This window comes from Thalia democratica, chromosome 1 (assembly GCF_965202585.1).
Source record: "Thalia democratica chromosome 1, ktThaDemo2.hap1.1, whole genome shotgun sequence".
Taxonomy (NCBI): Eukaryota; Metazoa; Chordata; class Thaliacea; order Salpida; family Salpidae; genus Thalia; species Thalia democratica.
The window spans coordinates 51,749,450-51,770,276 of NC_139165.1; the positions used below are offsets into that span (position 1 = coordinate 51,749,450).

The 20,827-nt window shown below is 25.8% G+C and overlaps 1 protein-coding gene across 2 annotated transcripts; it reads left to right on the plus strand.

Moving 5' to 3' along the window:
- The first annotated feature begins 223 nt into the window (after positions 1 to 223).
- On the plus strand, positions 224 to 19,661 carry LOC145832526 (tRNA (guanosine(18)-2'-O)-methyltransferase TARBP1-like). 2 transcript variants are annotated; one of them, XM_082939851.1, is made up of 11 exons: positions 12,047 to 12,135; positions 12,202 to 12,652; positions 13,142 to 13,272; positions 13,783 to 13,988; positions 14,318 to 14,465; positions 15,753 to 15,873; positions 16,013 to 16,280; positions 16,654 to 16,840; positions 18,612 to 18,699; positions 18,777 to 18,984; positions 19,308 to 19,661. In XM_082939851.1, exons 1-11 carry the CDS (start codon positions 12,130 to 12,132, stop codon positions 19,483 to 19,485), a joined length of 1,992 nt encoding a protein of 663 aa, XP_082795977.1. In that variant the 5' UTR covers positions 12,047 to 12,129; the 3' UTR covers positions 19,486 to 19,661. The 2 variants fall into 2 exon arrangements, with proteins under 2 accessions (XP_082795969.1, XP_082795977.1); XM_082939843.1 differs by lacking the exons at positions 13,142 to 13,272; positions 13,783 to 13,988; positions 14,318 to 14,465; ... (4 more) ...; positions 18,777 to 18,984; positions 19,308 to 19,661 and adding exons at positions 224 to 1,234; positions 1,810 to 1,947; positions 2,134 to 2,373; ... (3 more) ...; positions 7,883 to 8,121; positions 8,359 to 8,455 and having other exon boundaries at positions 11,854 to 12,135; positions 12,202 to 12,336.
- The last annotated feature ends 1,166 nt before the right edge of the window (positions 19,662 to 20,827 follow it).

Here is a 20,827-nt window from a genome sequence, read left to right on the forward strand (position 1 = left end):
TTTTTTTGACAATTTTCCTATAAATTTGCTATATTTTATGGATTTCCCTATAATATTTTTTTGAAGTTTTATTGAGAACCCTGTATATTAGAATAACTAGTATTAGAAGTTTTACACATGAAGCTAAAAAAAAAATTTAGATAAGAATTTTTTGTTGATAAACCTAATCACTAGTATAAATAAATCATTCTGTTATTAAAAATATTTTTAAATAGATTATAATGATGTTAATAGATGATCTTAATTACTGTGAAGAATTGTTGAAATCTTTAGATTTTGAAAAAAACTACAAACTAAAAGAAATAAAACAAGACATATCTTGTTATGACTTTTCTTTTGAAAAGAAAAAACATATATGGAAAAAAGTTTTAACCTTACATGCTGAAGAGAATGAAAGTATATCAAAAAGTTGCCTAAAAAATCTAGGTCTGGCTTTTGTATCATTAATCGGTAGAAACATGTTTTTATCAAATGAGTTAGGTGATGATAATGATTTTAAATCTTTATATTTACTAGTTAAAGTATCTCCAAATAGTTTTAGTTTACCTTTATTTGACTTTTATGATAAGTATATGAATAGTTGTTTGAAAAAAGAAAGTGTTCACTCAGTGAATGAAATGTTCTTAAACTTATACTTTTTATCGGTTGAAAAAGTCCTAAACATTGATTCCACTGTTTCAAACAAACGCATAAAAAGTTCTTTTGAATTGTGTTTTTTTCCACTAGTTAAACAAATTTTTACTTTACTTGAAGAAGAGGGATGTGAATATGAAAAATTATCTGTAATTGCATTACAAAAAATTAAACATCTGTTCTATTTTGTTTATAATTTTGAACAGTCTGACTTTTTATCATCCATATTTCATGAAGAAAATTTTCAAGTTCCTGCTGGTTTTGAATCAATTCTTATAAAAAGTATGTGCAGCAAACTTTCTTTAACAAGAAAGATTGCAAACCAATGCCTGCAAGTTCTTGTGAAAGTACAACAGGATCCTAATAATTGGATTTTGTATCAGCTACAAAATCTACAAGACTGTTTAGTTACAAAAGAAAGTGTGAAAACATGGGATAATTTTATATCACTGTTAAACAATATTGAAAATGGTCAATCCCATATTATCAAATCATCCTTAAAGAACATCAGTCTATTTCAAAAAGAAATAAACAATTCTTATATACCAAATACATCTTGGTTTCTTTTATATTTGTGTCGACTTTGTCAGCATGAAAACAGGTAAAGTTTCTATTTTGTAATTTTTAATTTTATACTTTTTAATTATATTGAAAATATTGTTATTGTATGAAAATTATAAAGCTATATTAAATTTAAAAACCGTATTTTATTAATTGATTTTTACATAGTATTAGCTTATTGCTCAATTGCGTTCAAAACTTTAAGATGTACTAAACTTTTGATTATATTACTGTTAAGTTTATCATTCTTTCTATTAGAATTGTGTTTAATTATGATTTTTGTATAACTAAAACAGATACAACTACTAAAGAACTCATAGTATTTTTTAAAAGTGTTTGTTTGTTTCGTTAAGTAGTATAGTTTTTTTCAAAAACAATACTAATTTAAGATTTATATATGACTTAAGTACAACCAGTATTGTTATTAAATGTGTTAGATACACTATTATCCTTTTTTTTTTAATTGAAATCTTTTACTTAAATGTATATATCAAACTTAATATAGAAATATTTTACTAAAATTTTTACAAAAATAAAAACTCTGAACTTTTTTTAGCATTTAAGCATTAAATCTATATTCATAAACGTAGTCCTTACTAAAGCATTTTAATACAGAATCACTCAAATGGATGGATTACTTTTGTCATTGTCTGTAGAATTTGGTAGCTCTACAGTAAATAATAAATATTTCATTTGGTTTGTCACAAATGGAATATTTCATTGTCTACAAGATTCACATTTTTATTTTTTAAAGTGAGGCACTTTTAATTTGTATAGACATTTTTTTTTTAGAGATATTTTTTAATTAAATATGTTTCAAAATAATTTGTAGTTTGCTTATAGCTTTTTTCGTTTTAAAAAGTAATTTTAATTTTTTTTTGTATAAAATTGTATATTAAGTAAGTAAAAATACTTATAATATTTATTTTTAACTTTTAGTGAGCATCCTGACTCAATTTTACAAAAAGAAACCATTGAACAACCAATTGGCGTTTTGCTGGAAAAGTTCATAAAAATTTGTTTTGAAAAGATTGAACTGAAAGAAGTATTTGTTAATAGTTTGATTTTGTCATTAAACAATATGAAATGGGGGCAACTACCTCTTCTGCATGTTTGTTTTGGTATTTTTAATTCTGTAGACACTGTGAACTACAAAATTGATACAATTAGCCAGTACATGTAAGTTGGATTTGAAAATAATAATAATCAATTTAAATACCTACTCCTTCACATTCAGTTAGCCTACTGCTTAGAAATTAAAACTTAAAAAGTATTTTGTTATTATTTTATTTTACAAAAGAAGCAGTTTACTCTTTTTCAATGTTTACTAGAAATATCCTACTAAATCATTTTGAAATATTTAAATGATTTCACTCTATCAAAGAGTTAAACAAATAAAGATATAAACAAGCTAAAAAGTTTGTGAATTTTTTTAGTAGTTCATATGTTTTAAGATTTTAAGAGACAAATTATAATTACAATTTTTTATTAAATGAAAAAAACTTTTTTTCCCTTGTAAAATATTTTACAAGAAAATTAGTATTTATTTATTTTAATTTATAAAATGATCATTTCTTAGTTCTAATCTAAATAAATATAACTCAATTTTATTTAAATATTTCAACAAATAATTTTAGTATAAATTTGTTGCGTTTACAAGTACATACTTAATAATAAAAGGTAAAACTTTTAAAGTACTTACTTAATTCTTTTCTTTTTATACAATGTTAAATGTCTAGTGAAAAATTGTCAAAAAATCTTGCTACACAACCAAAGGAAGTTCGTTCATCTGTTTTGTGTTTGAGTATAGAAGGCTTATTTAGATGGTCATTTAGCAAAACTTGTTATAAAAATGTATTGGAAAAGTTATTTAGTTTGTTATTGCAAGCAATGAAAGAAGGTTGCTTCAAAAGAAACTCAAAGTTATACAATAAAGTAATTCATTGTTAATACTTAAAAAATTGTTGTTATAAAGTTTCTTTAAAAATACCTTTTTAGCTTGATTGCTCAAGTTGATAAAAAAATATTTCGAACATTTTTTAGCACATAGTTAATTGGTATATAGTACTGAAGTATAAGCTAAAACATAAATTTTCCATTATATAAACCAGGGTTTCCCAAGCTAATTTATGAAATCGCCCCCTTTTGAGAAATTTGAAAAAAAAATCGCCCCCCAGTATTTTTAAAAATAAAGTAATTTTATTCTCAACTACGCACTTTTTAGCCAAAAAAGTTGTGTTCGAAATGTAATTTAGTCTGGTACTTCTTATGCATGCACTTTTGGGCTGTGGTAAAAGTAGTTTCAGGGCTTGAGAAAATAATTTACAGTTGTTTTTTAATAAGCCCAGTAAAGTGTATTAAAATACTTAATTAATAAAAAGCCTATGTATTCTGTAATCAATTCTCTTTAAATATTTATTGTTTTGAAACTAATGAATCCTTAGGTTAGTGGTAGACAACTTTTGTAGTCAGCAAGTTATATTTACTAAAAAAAAAATTCTAGTTTTGAATTGCTAAAAAATGTACTTGCGGGCTGCGTAATTTTAAAATTAACATACAAGAAAATTAAAAAACTCGAGCAAAATAGTAATAAAATGATTAGTACTATTGTGATCTAGGAAGTACTACTGTAAACTAAAAACCAAAGTGAAAGCATTTTTCAAAATATTAATTATCAAAAAACTAAATTTTGTTTGTGTTGCACAAGTAGTTTTCAAGTTATTTAGCGGGCCGAAATTTGACTGTATCTCGACCGTAAGTTACCCATCTAAAATCTTAACTGAAACCTGACATTATAATAATCTCTCATATAACGAATTTCGGAAATTTAGAAGTCATTTACTTATTTAAGCCGCACAATATACTTAAACTATTTTATAAATAAGCATATTTAAAAATTTCTATACCAGAGATTAAAAAAACTACAAAAGAATAAATAGTTTATCTGACACATTATGGAATAAATATTAAAACATCATTGCTGATCTAGTTTGAGGAAGATTGACCGACTGGTCGATTGTCTCACATGAAAACTGGTTTCATTAATAGCTTCTCTTAATACAGTAAAAATTTTTATTTTAATACTAAGAAATATTATAGGCAAGTTAGTTGTAAAGTTTAAATTTAATTTTAATCTTTTTTAACTATATGTTTTATAGTAGAATACCATTAAATAGTGTTTTATTTGAAATAACCTTTGAAAAATTAAACCTTAACTCTAACAATTTTATTTTCTAACTAAAGAAAACTAACTAAAAAACGAACTAAAGATTTTACAGTTATTTCTGTGAATAGGAAATAATCAATTAAAAAAACTTTTTATTAGGTTAAAAATTTGTTTTGTAACTGTAGCAGTCTTTTTGATGGCTGATTTAGTTCAGTTCAGAAATGAATTTTTAATCTAGCTATCAGCCTCTAATAATTTAACAGAGGAAAATAGTGAAAAATTTAAAGCTATGATTAAACTGTTAAAATAAAAAACACATTTTAACTTTCAAAATGTTATGAACTAAGATAAAACAAAAAATAGTTGTACTAATTGTTTCAATCTCCTTATAATATACATTTTTTAAAAGTAATAACTCAGCTTAGAAAGTAAATTTAAAATCTTTTAAGTTAAAAATTGAAGCCATTTCAAATAGAGACCTCAAATCTATACTCTTTTAAAGCCAAAATAATCTTTTTTGAAATAAAAACTTTAATGGTTATCTTTTTTTTTTTTATGCAGATTCAACAAGTAATAACAAAAATCTGTCAAATAAATATCTTTTAAATAAATGTTTAAATCACTATATTATTAAATTTTTTGTGTGATGTAAAACGACAAAAATAAACTACAAAGTTAACCAGGTCAAAACAAAACTAGTACTAACTTTAAAATCATAAACCACTTAATTAATACAGTAGACTTCCGCTTGAGTTCACACTTTGAACAAAACCAAAAAGTGCGAACTCAAGAAAACATGATAACTTTTTATACAAGTGGAAGATTTCAATATATTATAATGCAATAATGTTATGAATAAACATAAAAACAACTAAAACATAAAATAAGCATTCATTTAAAGCAATAGATCTGTATAAGCTATAAAATATTATAAATATTGTTGTTTTATTAATAAATAGTTAGTAATATACTTTATTTAAGTCAAATTTAAGAAAGTACTTTTTGTGGTAAAAAGTGCGAACTCAAGAGGAAGTGTACCATCATTTATATTCATTAGGCATTAAGCAAACCTGTTGTAGAATAAATAACGTAATAGATTTTTATTAAAAAAAGCATACTTAAATACAATACAAATCAGGTTAAATAAGAAATATCCCAAAAAATCACAAATTACAAATATCTAGATAAGATCTTTTGCTAAAGATGTTGATAACTGAACTGTAAGGTTTCTCAACAACCTACAAGGAAAAGCTATAAATAACAATCTAACTTCCTCCCAAATGATGGAGAACTTTTGCCTTAGTTTTTGTTGAGTCAAAAAGTTTTTTATCGTTCTTTCGAAAACATTACTTTAAGTTCAAGGTCAGTTTGTAAGTCTGAGAAGGTTTCCTATAAGTAAACGTTTACTTCAAAAAGATTTGCTTCGAAGGGATCCATAATCCACTTCGTGACATTTAATCAAAAAATGTAATTAAACCGTTTATCAATGTCACCTTTAAACTGTTTCAGATGAGATGAAAGCACTTCTACATCACCTTCACTTATTTAAAGTTTTCAGTTTTCCAAACTTGCAAACTGATTAGTTTTGAATTTTTTCCGTACAGTTCAAGTTGGTTTCTAAAACTGGTTATCTTACTTATGACTTTCACAAGGTTCAAGTTTTTACCTTATAAATTTTTGTTCAGATGGTAGAACTTACCATATAAGTCTGACATATAAGCATTTTTATTTCTTTTATTTTTCTTTTAACAAGATTGTCTGCCAATACCTTATCCTTTTAAGTAAATAATCAATAACTGAATTAAAAACAGCCAAAAACCTTTCTAGACAGTTTCCTTTTTATAACCATCTCACTTCTTTAAGAATTATCAAACATAAATAAGAAATATGTGAATACATGATAATCAAAAATTACTTTTTTTTAATTTAGTAGTGCAAGCTCAAAAACAAAACATACAAAATTTATCTTAATTTATTATAACTTTTTTATTCTATTGCAAAATTGTTTTTAATATAGTTTTTTTTGTCTAACTAAGTGACTTTTCTAGAAACAATTTGAAATATCATAGGGTGATAGTTTATAATCGATAACATAGATTTTTACTATGCAGTTATGATCACAAATGGCATATATGTCAGGTTATGAAATGGTGAGAGGATTTCCATTCGTCTATGACCTATGTAATTGTTAAATGAGAAAAGATATGAATGAAAATATGTAAATTACTTGAAAGGAGGAGTCCTAAACTTTTTGATTTTTCTCTAAATTTCACGTAAACAAAATGGACTTATTTTGTTTAAGTTTTACCTCAGGGTCAAATATTTGATACCAGTCTAAAATAAGTAAAAAAGCAAGCTAAAAAGTGAAAACTAAATGTCTGCAAAAAATTTAAAATCGCCCCCTTACTAGTTTTCGCCCACCCTTTCGCCCCTTTACTATTTATCGCCCCCCGACATACCAAAATCGCCCCCAGGGGGGCAATATCGCCCACTTTGGGAAACCCTGATATAAACTTTGATACAGAATTTTTTTAAACTTCTGACTTACAACCTTTTCTAAATACTAGTATATTATTCTATATTCTCATATTTTGAGTATAAGTTTAATGTTAGTTAAATTACACTAAATTCTTATTAATTTATAATTAGGTTGCTTTGTTTGTAGCTCAGATAGATAATAACAATTTATATCTAAACAAAAGTCTCTGGAAATGCAACAAAAAATATGCACTTTATTACAGTGTATACTTGGATTCTATTAAATATACGGCTGATACAGGTAAAATTAGTATTTATGTAACTTTTGTTACAAAATAAACTGTTATGTAAAGCAAAAATTTATTTGTAATTTTTACTTTAATTGCAGCTGAGTTTGAAAAAGAATCTGAGAAATTAATCATTGAGCTTACAAATATTAGCTCGAAAATGACTACTCATTTGTACATGCCGCTTAAAACCAAAGTCTTTCTCTTAGATTTTCTTAATACTTTTTTAATGGTCACTTGGAGTGATCAAACAAAAGTACCAGAAGGAGACAGTAATGGTTCGTTTTTTATTAAAAATAAGCTTCAATACATTATATTAGTTACTAATGTTCTTCACTAAGTCTTTTTCATTAGTATTAGCTGTAGTAGTGGCCTACAGTCCTTTTTATAAGTAACTGGTAGGAAATCATAATCAATAATTTAGGGTTTTGCTTTTTCAAATATAGTTAAAAAAAAACTTTTTGTTTAACACCAAAACTATAATAAAATTTTCATGAAGTTAGCAAATTTTCTTACTCACAATTTTGACCTATATCATCTATCTAAAACAAGCTTTAAACATAAAAATAAGTTAAAGTCAGGAGTTTTTTGACTTAAGGGTCAGATCTAGATCAGTTTAGTTAAGCAATATTTGAACTATAGATATTATTTTGATATATAAACAACACTAGCTGTTTAATTTTAAGAAATATTATAATAATAATAATAATAATAATAATAATAATAATAAAACTTATTATGTAATAAAAAAATTCAGATTATTTTTTGAAAATGGTAGTGAAGAATGCACCAAGATTTTATGCTGAAGTAATACAATTTTTAGTATCTATTATTCCAATAAATGACCAAACTCTTGTTACATGTATAAAAAATTGTCTTGAAAAAATAGTGATGTTGATTCCAACAAGTTCGTTTCGTCAACTAACACAATGTTCACAGTTATTGTTGGAAACATTAATTTCAAATTTAAGAACTTTTTCTAACAAGAAAATAGAGGTTTTTATATAGAATTGTACTGTATTATTATTGGAAATATATATCTTTTTAATTATGAACAATCAGTTATTGACGGAAATACAAATTAAAACGCTTTAAAATAGAATGAAAAATTATCAAGTTTTTGTTGTATAAAATTAGCCGCAATTAGTATTTTATGATCATTAGTTTTACATAGAAAGTAATTAAACAACTGCTATATAAATATTTTATCTTTTACTATTTGAAAAACTTCAGGTTACTGTAGAAGAAATAAAATGTACAACTTTAACTTGGGAGCTTTTGGTATGGTGTTTCAATTCTTATAAAGAACCACTGCAAAACTATATATCTGGTTTGTTTATTACCAAATAATAACGTTTTTTATTAATTTAACATTTTCTATGTAGTTAAAGTTATAAAAACTAGTCATAATATTATTAATGTACAATTTTTATATTTATTTTAGCTGCTGTATTTACATTAAATCTGTTTAAATTTAAAAAAGTCTTTGTATATTATACTTTTTTGTAAAAAAATACCATTACTTTTCTACACTTTAAAAGCATTAAAAAAATTGTTAAAAAATTCAAACGTTTTTAAAAAAATAAATAAAATTTAAAGTATTTTTTTTAATATACAATACTCAAGCAATAACAAAATCATTAAAAAAATGGTGTTCAAAAAAGTTAAACTAGGCTTGTCTTCTACATAAAGTAAAGGGCTCCAAAAAAATCAAACATATATTTAGTTTTGTAAAATTTTAATTTTATATTCTTATATTTATTTATAATTCATGTTATTCATCCTTATTTATTTAGATAATGATCTGATCCTGTGTTATTTGTTGATTTAAAGCAGGGTTTCTAAAACTTTTTATCAAAAGGTGTTTTAAATGTTAGTATTTTGGTAATCTTGTTGGAGGGGGCCATAGCTTTTTTAATTTCTGAATTTTTTTTAAGTTGTTCTAAACAGAAATTAAAAAAGCTATGGCCCCCTCCAACAAGATTACCAAAATACTACCATTTAAAACACCTAAGACATTTTTTTGCTCTTAATCATCAACTCCAGAATATCTAGTGTAAGTTTAAAACTAACATTAAAAACACCTAAGACCTTTTTTCGCTCTTCATCATCAACTCCTGAATATCTAGTGTAAGTTTCAGATTATGACCTCATGGCCCCTCTGTGGCCACTTTACAGCTCATGCCCCCCTATTAGCCCCTTTGCTCCTCATGGCCCCCAAGGGAGCCACTTGGACCACTTTAATCTGATTTAAACCAGCATAAATTTTAGCTTTTACTGATAGACAGGTATTATTTTATCAAACAAGTCCAGAGGAACTAGTTCTTCAACAAGATGCCAGAGATTAAGGTTCATGAATCTTTTTTATTTCCTAATGAAGGAACACTTAGAAGCTTATGTTATTTTCGTGAGATAGAAACTGACAAGCGTTTTTCTTTTAAATTTCATCTCATGTTGGGTTAATTTTGTTGTACCAATGCACCAGATGGTTTTTTGGAGCAGTCAATTTTAGCTTTATAGTGAAAGAAAACTCCTTAGTTATCCTATTGAAATGTTTTTTTACATGTATAACTTTTATTAAAAGAATCTCTATTTCCACAACCAATATCTATTTAAAGAGAAACAGTTGTAGATAGTTTAGCCAGGGTGATCCTAGTTCTTCTACAGCTTTAACTAACCTCTCATCTTTAAGAAAATGACAGGTTAAAATAACAATAAATCTTCGCTTGTGCAATCATTTCTTAGAAACCCTAACTAAGGATGGCACATCCAAATCTGAATTGCTAAGGGATATGTCAGAAATTTTTTGACTTGTCATCACTGATAAGCAGAATGATTCTAAGATTTTCTTGCCTTTCTTTTTTTCGCGTTTTTTCATTCTTCTGATGTTTGTTTTGTCTAAATAGCCATTACTGTCTACTCTGTAAGTTTCAACGATGCGGCAAGTTAGTTTCAATGATGTTGTTATTCTCTTGAGATAGAAAAAAAAAGATTTTTTTTTCATATTCTTTTAAATACCTCTAGGCCATAAATGCATGGTCGATTCATTTTTCTTTATTACCTTTAACAAATAACTTTTGATGCTCTAATAGCCTTTCTAAGTCATATTTAAACGCCAACAACTTTTCAGAGCAATATTAGACTTTTTATAACGAACTATTACTTCATTGGAAACAATTTTATATAGCTTCAGATTTTGAAGAACTGCTGTTCTTTATACCCGTTTTTTCAACTAATAGTTTTTTTTTCTATTTGATTTATAACAAAACAGTACTTGCAAGTAAGTTGGCAGTCTGCTACTAGTTATCTTCAAACAGTATGGACCTTGTGACTTATCATACAAACATTGGTATATATGCTGTGTGAGACTCGTCTCTATATAATAAAAATAAATCATATTATAAAATATTAAGTAGACTAAATTTTAAATATTGATAAATTCTTTTTAATAAAAAACACCTATAAAGCTTGATTGTGTTTAAAAAAAATTTTTGTTGAACAATAAATAGACTTAACAAAATATTAGCACTACAACAGAAAATAATTCTAAAATAAATTAGCAAAATAGCTAGCTACTGTGCTGACCAGACTTACACTTACTATTAAAAAAAAAAAAATATTGGTCCACTTTTGTTAGTTCATTTTTGTAGAGAAATTTTGTTCAATTTGTCAGTTAACTAAACAAAATACATTTGCACACAAGGAAGTTAAAATTAATTTAATAATAATAAATATTTACTATATCTTCTAGGGAGAAGAAAAACTTACGTTTTGCGGTTTTAATTTGGTTCTTTCCTAAAAGACAATTGAATTTTTCAACTTTAATTGTTTATATTATTAAAAGTAAGTTTATTGTGAAATAACTGTTAAAAGCAACTAAATACCTGGATAAAATTTTACAAAATAAAACTAACTTATGAAAAAGTGAAAATAACCCTTCTATCTCAAAACTTATAAAAATACTGATAAAAACGAAATTTTGTGATGTTATAAGCTCACTTTTGGTAAAAACTTTAAAGCTTTTTTTTTGTGTAGCTTATTAACATGACTTCTCACATATAAAAAAAATTCATCGCAAAATTCGAGGGCCGGGGCAACACATGCACCCCACCTACAATTTCTTCTTCGTTAGCAGAATAACTTAACTTTGATAACTGCTCTATGATGGTACATTACTTCCTTTTAAGCCTTCTTTTGTCTTTATACTTTCTGACAGACGTTTTATCTTTATTCTATGTAGTTTTTACACTTGAAAGTATGCTTAGGTAAGCTTTTCAACATTTTCTTTATAAGCTTGTTTTTGAAATAAAGTAGTTAAATGACATAAAAAGCACGATATTCATTTAACATGTTAGAATTTAATTTGTGAATTTAAAACTGAGAAGAGAGGTATGTAAAAAAAGATTATTTACTGTTAGTGATATTTCACATGAATGACTAAACTTATCATCCACTTTACTTACTGGGAACTAACTTAAAACGCCTCTATAAAGATTTTTTATTAAAAGTAAGATGTTATTTACAAGTCACTGTAAACACATGTTTTTAAAAGGCTTATGGATTATTTATATAGTAAATTATGTAGAGTCAACACTTAGTTTTACGAAATTACGTGTAAATGCTAATTTTATATTTTTATATTTTAGCAGCATGGCAAAGTTAAAATTTGTTATTGTTGATCAGTTATAATGAATTTCAACTCAAAAATATGATAATACTTTTTTTTAGAAATTCTTGACCTTTTAAAGCTCGATGAACCACTTCATAAATTATCTAACAACACTAAAATTACTTCACTAGAAGTAAAAAAAGAATGGAACAAAATAGGATCAAAGCTTTTCAGAGTTAAATACCAAGTTTTAAAGTCAATAATTGAAAAATACTCAGATAATTTTTTCTGCAAAAATCAACAACATTTACTTGAAACCATCATATCACAATTCGACACGACTTCGCCTGAGGATGTTGATGTTTTGTTCGAAGTTATTCAATTGATAATAAAAAATGCAAGTACTTTATGTTTATAAGCTCATGGTTAACGTACTTTAGTTTAATATCAAATCTATAACTTTACAGATGGAACTAGATGAATGTGCCACTGAAGCAGTAAAAGAAGGCTTAGAAAATATGTTTTCAATCGTTCAAGACATGTCATTACGTGGAAACAGCCAAAAAAAAGTTTTCAAGCTTTTCATATCTTCCCTCTACCAGCCATCAGTACTGAACAATTCATGTTTGAGCGAAACAGTGCTGAATATGAGTAACATTATCATGACGAAAATGGCCGTAACTAAACCTTTTGCTGTCACCCTTGTAGCCCAGCAGTTGCTCAAATGTTTCTCATCAATGACACCAACTTGTGCTGCTGTTGAAGCTCTTGTTCCCGTGTTGGTGTTTTCATCTGCGGAGCTTCGAGAGGTCAGGTTGTTGAGAGACTCCCTTTTGATGATACGAGAAAATTCAACTGTTGAAGTGATTTTTCCAAATAATGAGTTTGAATTCTATGAAACCAGCATGTTATCTGAAGGTTGTTAATATTAAAATTTTAATAAGTTTCTTATTTTAGAGTTAACTTAATCATTTTTTTTTACCAAAATTCATTTCGAAAACTTTTACCTATGTTTAAATAGTTCGATCAAAATGTATCTATGGAATGTTAATATATATTGAAAAATATACAAAAAATAGCATTAATATAAACAATTATTTATGAACATTTTATATCTAAGTTGGTCTCTGAAAGTTTTTTTGATAATAGAGTTTGGTTACAAAACCATTATAAAATGTTGTCTAAATTCTTTAAAAAAATACTTAACAGATAAATCTTTTGTTTATTTAAAAATTTTCAGTTCTGCTAAAAAATACAATAATACTGAACGTTATATGCATAAACTTTAAAATAAATACATTAGTTAGATTTAAAAAGACTTATACAAAATATTATGATTATATGAAATGTTGGAAAAGTTAAAGTTAAAAGTAAATAGTTTATGATATATGTTTTGTTTTTTAACAGATGCAAAAACTACAGTGTGCGGCATAGAAATTATTTTGAAACTTAAAACAAATAAAAATAAAGAATTATATGAAAATATTTGTAATAAATTGTTTCACTCTTTGCTTGATTACAACAAGAAGCTTTCAAATGTAAGTCTTGTTCTAAATAGTTTTTTACCTTAATTTCTTGGTGATTTTAGTATAAAATTTAAAAAAAAACATAGCTAAAATTAAGATTTTATCAAACATAATTATTAATAAATCTTTTTTTATATGTATTTTGAATTATTTTTGTTTAATGAGTTTCATCCTTAATTTGTTATAAATGTGTTGGATGTCTTATTTGACAAAAAGTTTTTTTTTTGTTCTTCTTGAAATAGAGTTGTAATTTAACTCTTATGTAAAATTACGCGTAGCTATTTTCACATATTAAGGTTCTTGAGGGGCTTGTTATTAAATTGGTTGTATGAAAGATAGTTAAGAGAGCTAGTCAAGATGTACATATTAACCCTATAAAAAATTTAAGCAAACTAATTAAGTCTGTTAATAGTAGCTTTGTTGTTCTTATTACCTGTTAAGTATTAATATATTTTGGTATGCAGCAAAAGTTCTTATACATTGGCTTATTGTGGGTATCAATTTTAAACTGGTTCTTTTCAGAGTAAGTGTCGAAGTATGCGCAATTCACCTTTCGCCCATTCACGTCACAAGTTGCGGGCTTGGATGATAATGACGTGTGAATTTGTAACTGACGACCTACGTAATCAAGTTTATGACTTCATAATTGGACAACTCAAGAATGAGATGCAGCCTACCACCCGGCATCTTAGTGAGATTTTACTCGTGCAAATAATTGCTGGTTCTTGGTTAGTTGTTTCAGAAAATTATTTTTAAATAAATTCGTGCACAAGTTTTTTTCAAAATAGTTTAAACGAACGGTATTTAGTAAATTAAATTAGTTTATTTACTTGTTCTTGTAACTTATTTTATATTAATTCGCAGCAGTAAGTCATAAAAATTTGATCCATGAATTTTTAGATAAACAGTTTTAGCAGAGCGTTTAGTACTATTCACTTTTAGTTTAATTAGTTTTAAAGTTACTTTCGTATTCCTTCAGTCTTTAACTTTTTTGCACCTATTAGACTAGTTTTATTGCTTGAACTGTGTGAGTTATAATTTAAATACAAAATTTCAGTGACACGTCTTTACTTCAGAAATTAAATGAGGAGCTTACTAAGCCAATAAACAATAAAACAAGAGTTTTAAATGCAGTAAACTCAAACATGATTGTTGCTCTTTTGTATGGAAAAACAATGATAAAGAAAAAATCTTGGGAAAATATGGTTTCTTAATTTTTTATCTGAAATTTTCATTAACAAAATATTGTTGTTTATTTTTAATCTGATAGCTTTTTTTATGTAAATTATATTAAATAAATCTGTTTTCAGAATATTTTTCATAACTAATCTTTAATAGTTATATATAATTTTTTTTCTTATAATATCGCTAGAGCAATTAATATTTTTGGCGTAAGTTTTTATAAAATACTTTTTAAAGATACACTTTTGTAAACTCCTGAATTTAAACTATATAACATAAATAAGTATTAAGTAGCGCAATAGCAAAAGTAATTGTGGTAATTTTTAAGAAAACCAATCAAAAAAAAACAAAAGAAAAATAAATAAGTAGTAAAACAAAATAGTAGTATATAACAATGGTCCCAAAGCTAAAGTTTTCTTAAATAATCTGAACTTGCTTCTAGCTTTATCATATCAAAGTAATTTACACTTTAAATAAAAATGTACTCATTAAAAAGCACTGACTGAATTTTGTGCTATTGATAGATTTTTTTATAGATTTTTTTTTCCTGCTGAATTTTGATTGACGCATTGTATTTATCTGCACATTTTAAAACTTATTTTTTAATTCTTCTTTATAAGTGTCTTGAGATTTTGAAAATATAGGCTGTTGTCTCGATGGCTTTAAACGTGGTAACAGCATTAAAGGTTTTATTTTCTTTTCAACTGTTTTTTATAAGAATAAGACTCCATGACCAAGGTTCTATAAAAGTTTCTAAAAATTAACCTTTTTTTGTAGTTATTTTAAATGCGCTTGATTTTACCCCTGCATGTGGTAAAACTTGTAACTCGCGGCTTTTTTCAGGACTATAAAGTCTAAGATTATTTGTTTAGTACTCTACTTCATAACTAAATGAAATGAAACTTTAAGTTCAGATAAACTGTTTTTGTAGTAAATATTTTGATTATTTTGTTTTTCTCGGAATCACCTTATGGCATTTTTATTTCAAATACTTTAAGAACCGCTTTTGGTCCAATTTTTTTACCATTTCATATTGTTTCCAATTTTTGAAACCCAAGTCAAACCATGAGTACTATATATAAAGTAGCTGTTCACAACTGTAGCTATTGAGGTTATTTACATGTTATTTATAACCTCTAGAAATTAGTAAAAAGTAGCTTGCTTTTAATTAATTTCAAAGTTTTAATGAAATATAATAAATATAACTAAATTTTTGTAAAAATAAGTGGTTGTTTTAAAATCCTCAACCCTGTTTTATTTTAAGTCAATAAAGATTTTGGCGTTCTTTCTATAATAAAAACTTTTAACAGAAAACTTACATGTTAGAACTGGTGAATAAAATTCTTCCCTGGTGCATGAATCAGCAGTTTTCTATTAGACTACATGCACTTGCAATTTTACTTGAAATAAAAAACGTTTTTACGAAAAACGGTTAGTAGTTTTTTGGTATTTAATATACAGGCTTTTAACGTTTTTTTATGTCAAAAAAATTTTGCAAAAAGTTTTAAATTAGTTTTCAGTGGTGACTAACTTAGTTTTTTATTAGTTCAAACAAATATTATACTTTTAGGCGATTTCAATTTATTGATGCAAAAAAACCCGAGCCTTGAAATGTGTTTGAAGCTGTCAGTTGAAACTTCCAGCGGAAACATGAACAAGAATTGGGTTAAAATAAAGAACAACTTCATTATCTTCCACTTAGACCAAGTTGATTCGTTGTCAATAGAAACATTATTCCAGCACATCCCACGATTGTGCGATCTTTCCTATTGCATCAACTTTGAAAACCACTGTGATGTCATTCACCATCTTGAAAACATTGTTGGAAATCATCAAAAGTAAGTTTCGTGTAGTATATGAAGCTGTATGTATAATTTGAAATTAGTTATTTGATGTTCTATATAGATAAACTGATTTACTTCAAAACTTATGCCTTTCAAAGTTTAGTTTCTTGTGTGTAACAGTTTAATCTAGAACCGAAACTCTCTAATCCAACGTTCCTATCGTTTAAACTTGTGTATAAAAGAAATGATTCAAGACTTATTAGAAAAAATCTTTATTGTAATTTAATTTTCTAATGTCGGTGACAAAAACGACTCATTAAAAGTTTACCTTTAATTTTTATTTAGTTTGTTTTTGTTCAAACTATAATAATTATATTTTGCTTTCGACTAAAAGTAAGTCGTGTAATAATTTGATTTCACTCTGTAGTTATCCCATTACGGAGACACCAAATGGAGGCAGCAATCTTAGAGATTTGAAATGTGATTGGCTGACAAGCAGCGTTACTTGGCAATCCGACAACAAAAATGTGAAAGATGAAAATTCGTTTGTAGAAAGTGGAAAATCACAGAGTAAAATCGACATTACTTCAGATCCAATGATCATGAAAAAAAAAGTTGGTAGTTTAATACATTATACCACCGATTCTTAACCTGGGGCAAATCTTCTTTATTAAAAGTTATTTAATTTGATGTTTATTAATTGAACTTATAGTTTATAAGTTAGTATTTAACTGTAATTTTTTTAAAGTTAAATTAGTGCTTAAATTTTGTGATTTATTATATTTAATAAGCTTAAAGTTCAAAAAATATAGTTTTTTTTCTCAAAATTAAACACTATTTTGTATATTGGAGGTAAGTTTGGTAAAAATTTTCCAAAAAGGGGTAAAATATGAAAAAAGGTTAAGAACCGCTGCATTATACAAACTATATTTTTTTTATTGATTACTAAATTTTAATTGAAGAGACTCGCTACAATTTTTGTAGGTGCCTGTAAAAAGTTAAACAAAAAACTTCAGATAGAAATTAGTCCATTAGTATTTTTAAATGAAAATAAATAAAAGCATGCACTTTTTTAATAAAAGCTACAAAGAATTGCTATATAGTTATATTGCATCGTTTTATATTCAAATACTTAACAGTGCAAGTTTTAAAAACTATGTATCGAAATAATTTTTAAAAGATTAATAATTACGTAAATTAAATTATTTAATATAACGCCAAATATTGTTTTATTTATGCAATTTTCTTCGTTCTTTTACAATGGATACAATTAATGCAGAAAAAATGCATGGTGCAAATATTTATTTACAAATTTATAAATAAGAATGAAGACAACGGAGAAATTGAGCATTAAGTAGGGTCATATGGTTTAACGTTTAAAAGCAGTTATAAGAAGCTTAACTGTTTTTTAACAAAAACAAATATATATGTAAAACTAGTCTTATAAAACTTACCACGGAATTAAAAGATAAAAATTAGTACCATGAAAACACAAGTTTAGTTTAAAACATTGATTTACTCTATGTAGCATGGTATCCAAAAAGCCTGTAAACCTGGAATTTGAGAAATTTCGAAGTAAAAACCAGGAATTTTAAACAATGTTTTCATGTAAGTAATTAAATTTAGATTAGATACAAAAAATCTATAATATTCAATAATTTTTTTGTGTTTTTTAGATTTTTTTTTGTTATTAACCACTTTTAAAGTAGCATTACAGTATATTTTCAAAGTTTTTATACTATTTTATTTAATTACCTTAAACTTAATTTAATACTATAAATGGACAAAAAAAAACTTGCAATTTTAAAACTTTGAAGAAATTCAGAATACCTCAAAGAGTTTTATTTTTATTTTCGCAATCCTGATAATATGAACTAAATTGAAAAACTAAAACTAAATTTGTCGTAAAAATACTTTATATCATCATTATCTTCACTATAATGTTAATAATTTTGAAGTTTTAATTTATACCGTGATTTCTGCTACAAATGGTACATTTTTGTGTTGTAAATTTTTTTAACTTTATAAGTCAAATTTAAATAGTTATTATATATTCCAGTGAACTTGTTTCGCTAGTATCTTTATTAGCAAACGATTAACCTTAAATTTTGAATAGTTATTTTATAAGTCAACATTTTTATATTTGTTTTGTTTTTATCTAATAAAGTATTTTGACAGTGAAAAATGTTAAGTTAGTCTTTATTTTAAAGGTAGTGAAACTATTTTTTGAAGTTTTTAAGTTGCATATATGTATAAAAATTTAAATTAAGTAGCTGATAAACTTTTATAATAGCTCTAAAAAGTGTAGCCTATGGCCAGTTTACAGTTTATTAAGCTTCATAATATAACCGCAAATAAATGTTTTTAAAATATAAATCTTTTAAGAGCAAGTCCGAAGGTCTAGTGTTAATTGCATCCCTTTTGGACAAGGAGACAAACTTGGGAGGTCTTACTCGAACTGCTGAAATTTTTGGTAGGTTTTTCAGTACTCTTAAAATTAAAACATGCTTTTCGTAAAGTTTACTGCTAAAACAAGAATTTTGTTTATAGGTGTCTCAAAAATATTAGTGAACAATATACGTTGCCTTGAAGACAAAAACTTTCAAGCACTGAGTGTTACGTCACACAAGTGGATGAATGTAGAAGGAGTGAAGAGAGGCAAAGAGCTAGAAAGTTATCTGACAAATATGAAAATCAATGGATACGAGATTGTGGCTCTAGAACAAGCGGAGAATAGCACAAACATGCAAAACTTTAAGTTTGTTTTCTGTTTTTTGTATAAACTTTAATAGTATGTTATCGTGGTAAAAATTAAACAAATTATTTTAAGAAAGTATTTGAAGATACATAAATATATACTGTAATATAGTTTTTATTTGGAATATAAATATTTAATAAGCTTATTACATGTTCTATAGCACTACATTTAAATTTCAATCAGCTTAAACAAATTGGTGCTAGTTATGCTCCCTGTTCGCAAACTATTTTTTGTACTATTTTACAGTTAAACTATAATTTTAGTTAGTTTTGCAAAAAATATTATAAAAAAAAAAAAGTTTTAATACATATTTTAAATTTCAGGTTTCCCAAAAAATCATGTTTGTTACTAGGCAACGAACGAGAAGGTATTCCCGACAACCTTCTGTGTTTAGTGGATCATTGCGTTGAAATACCGCAACTGGGCATTGTAAGGAGTCTGAACGTACACGTGAGTGGGGCCATTGCAATGTGGCACTTCACACAGCAGCACCTGTTGTGATCTAAACTATTGTTTTTAATTTAGTGAAATAAAAATTAGACTATGTTACCTATTTTATCTAAGTTTTAGATTTTACGTTAGTCAATACCCTATATTTATAAATTGCGAACAATTTATTTGTTTTTTAGTATAATTTTTCTAGAAAGTATTTTTATTTTAATATATAAATTTTAATAATTTAATAATAATATATGATGATATTTGAAGTTTTTTAATTTGTTAGTTTTTAATGATATAAACAAGTTAGTATCTGCTTAAATTTATAACATTTAATTATTTGGTGTATATCTTTTCGGTTAGATTGTTTGACTAAATTTAACAGTTTTTTTATATCAAAATAAAATAGTTGTATTTTTAATTTTCAATGGTGAAATTGGAGTTTTATAAATAAATTTAAGAGAATTGATACAAAAATATTTCTATATTAATAAGAATTAGTATACAGAAAATAATGTTAACACTTGGTATATGTTTGTACACTTACAACCAGTTCTAACAAATTCTTATATTAAGGCTTTTATACATTTTTCTTAAATGTCTTACTTTTCTGTTAGTTTATAAAGCTTTTTTTTGTTATTTTATAAAGTGAAAAAACTAGGTAATTTTTTGAGATCAACCTTACAGTCTAATTTTGTTAAGTTAAACCAAAAAGTATATAGTCTACATATTTTTGAACACATCCTGAATAGTTAGTACGTTTTATAATGTGTGCCTTCTATATAAAAAACAAACTTAGATCATAGTATTTGAACTAAGGTTTAAAAATACATTTAAATTTATTTTGACAAAATTAATAGGGGAGTTACTTAGTTTTCTAGTAGTAAATTTTAAGCAGGCAAACTTTAAAAAACAAAAGTCCGTACCAAGTGTTATTTTTTTAAAATAATTAAGAAAATGAGAAAAAAAACATAAAATTTATGAAATGTTATAAAGAAGAACTATGCTTGACTAAAATGTACACATTAGACCAGCTACTCGACATAAGGAAAAAGATGTTTGGACTTTGTTAAAAAATAGTAGATAGTAAGGCAAAATTCTAGCAAATTTAAAGCTTCAAACCTAATTTTGAAATTGCGTTTACAACAGAAATTATGCCAGTTGGCGCGAGAGGAGTTAAAGGAATTTTGCAGAATTCAAATATTTATCTCTTAAGAATTATAAAATAAATAATCAAAGAAAAAGCATACAAAATGGTATACTATCAAAGTTCACCCGCTTTCAAAATCCACCCGATTTTTTATATATTTTTTGCATTTTTTTTTCACTGTTACCCCTTACCCTCGATCGGTAAGCAGTTCTCGAATTTGACTGGGTGGATTTTGAACATGTCTCCTACAAAATA

Excerpts from the sequence above, each read along its gene's own strand:
- LOC145832526 (XM_082939843.1), top strand. The coding sequence starts at position 225 with ATGTTAATAGATGATCTTAATTACTGTGAAGAATTGTTGAAATCTTTA. Across the intron at positions 2,374-2,933 it reads GATACAATTAGCCAGTACAT|TGAAAAATTGTCAAAAAATC; the intron begins GTAAGTTGGATT and ends TTAAATGTCTAG. Across the intron at positions 3,130-7,009 it reads ACTCAAAGTTATACAATAAA|GTTGCTTTGTTTGTAGCTCA; the intron begins GTAATTCATTGT and ends ATTTATAATTAG.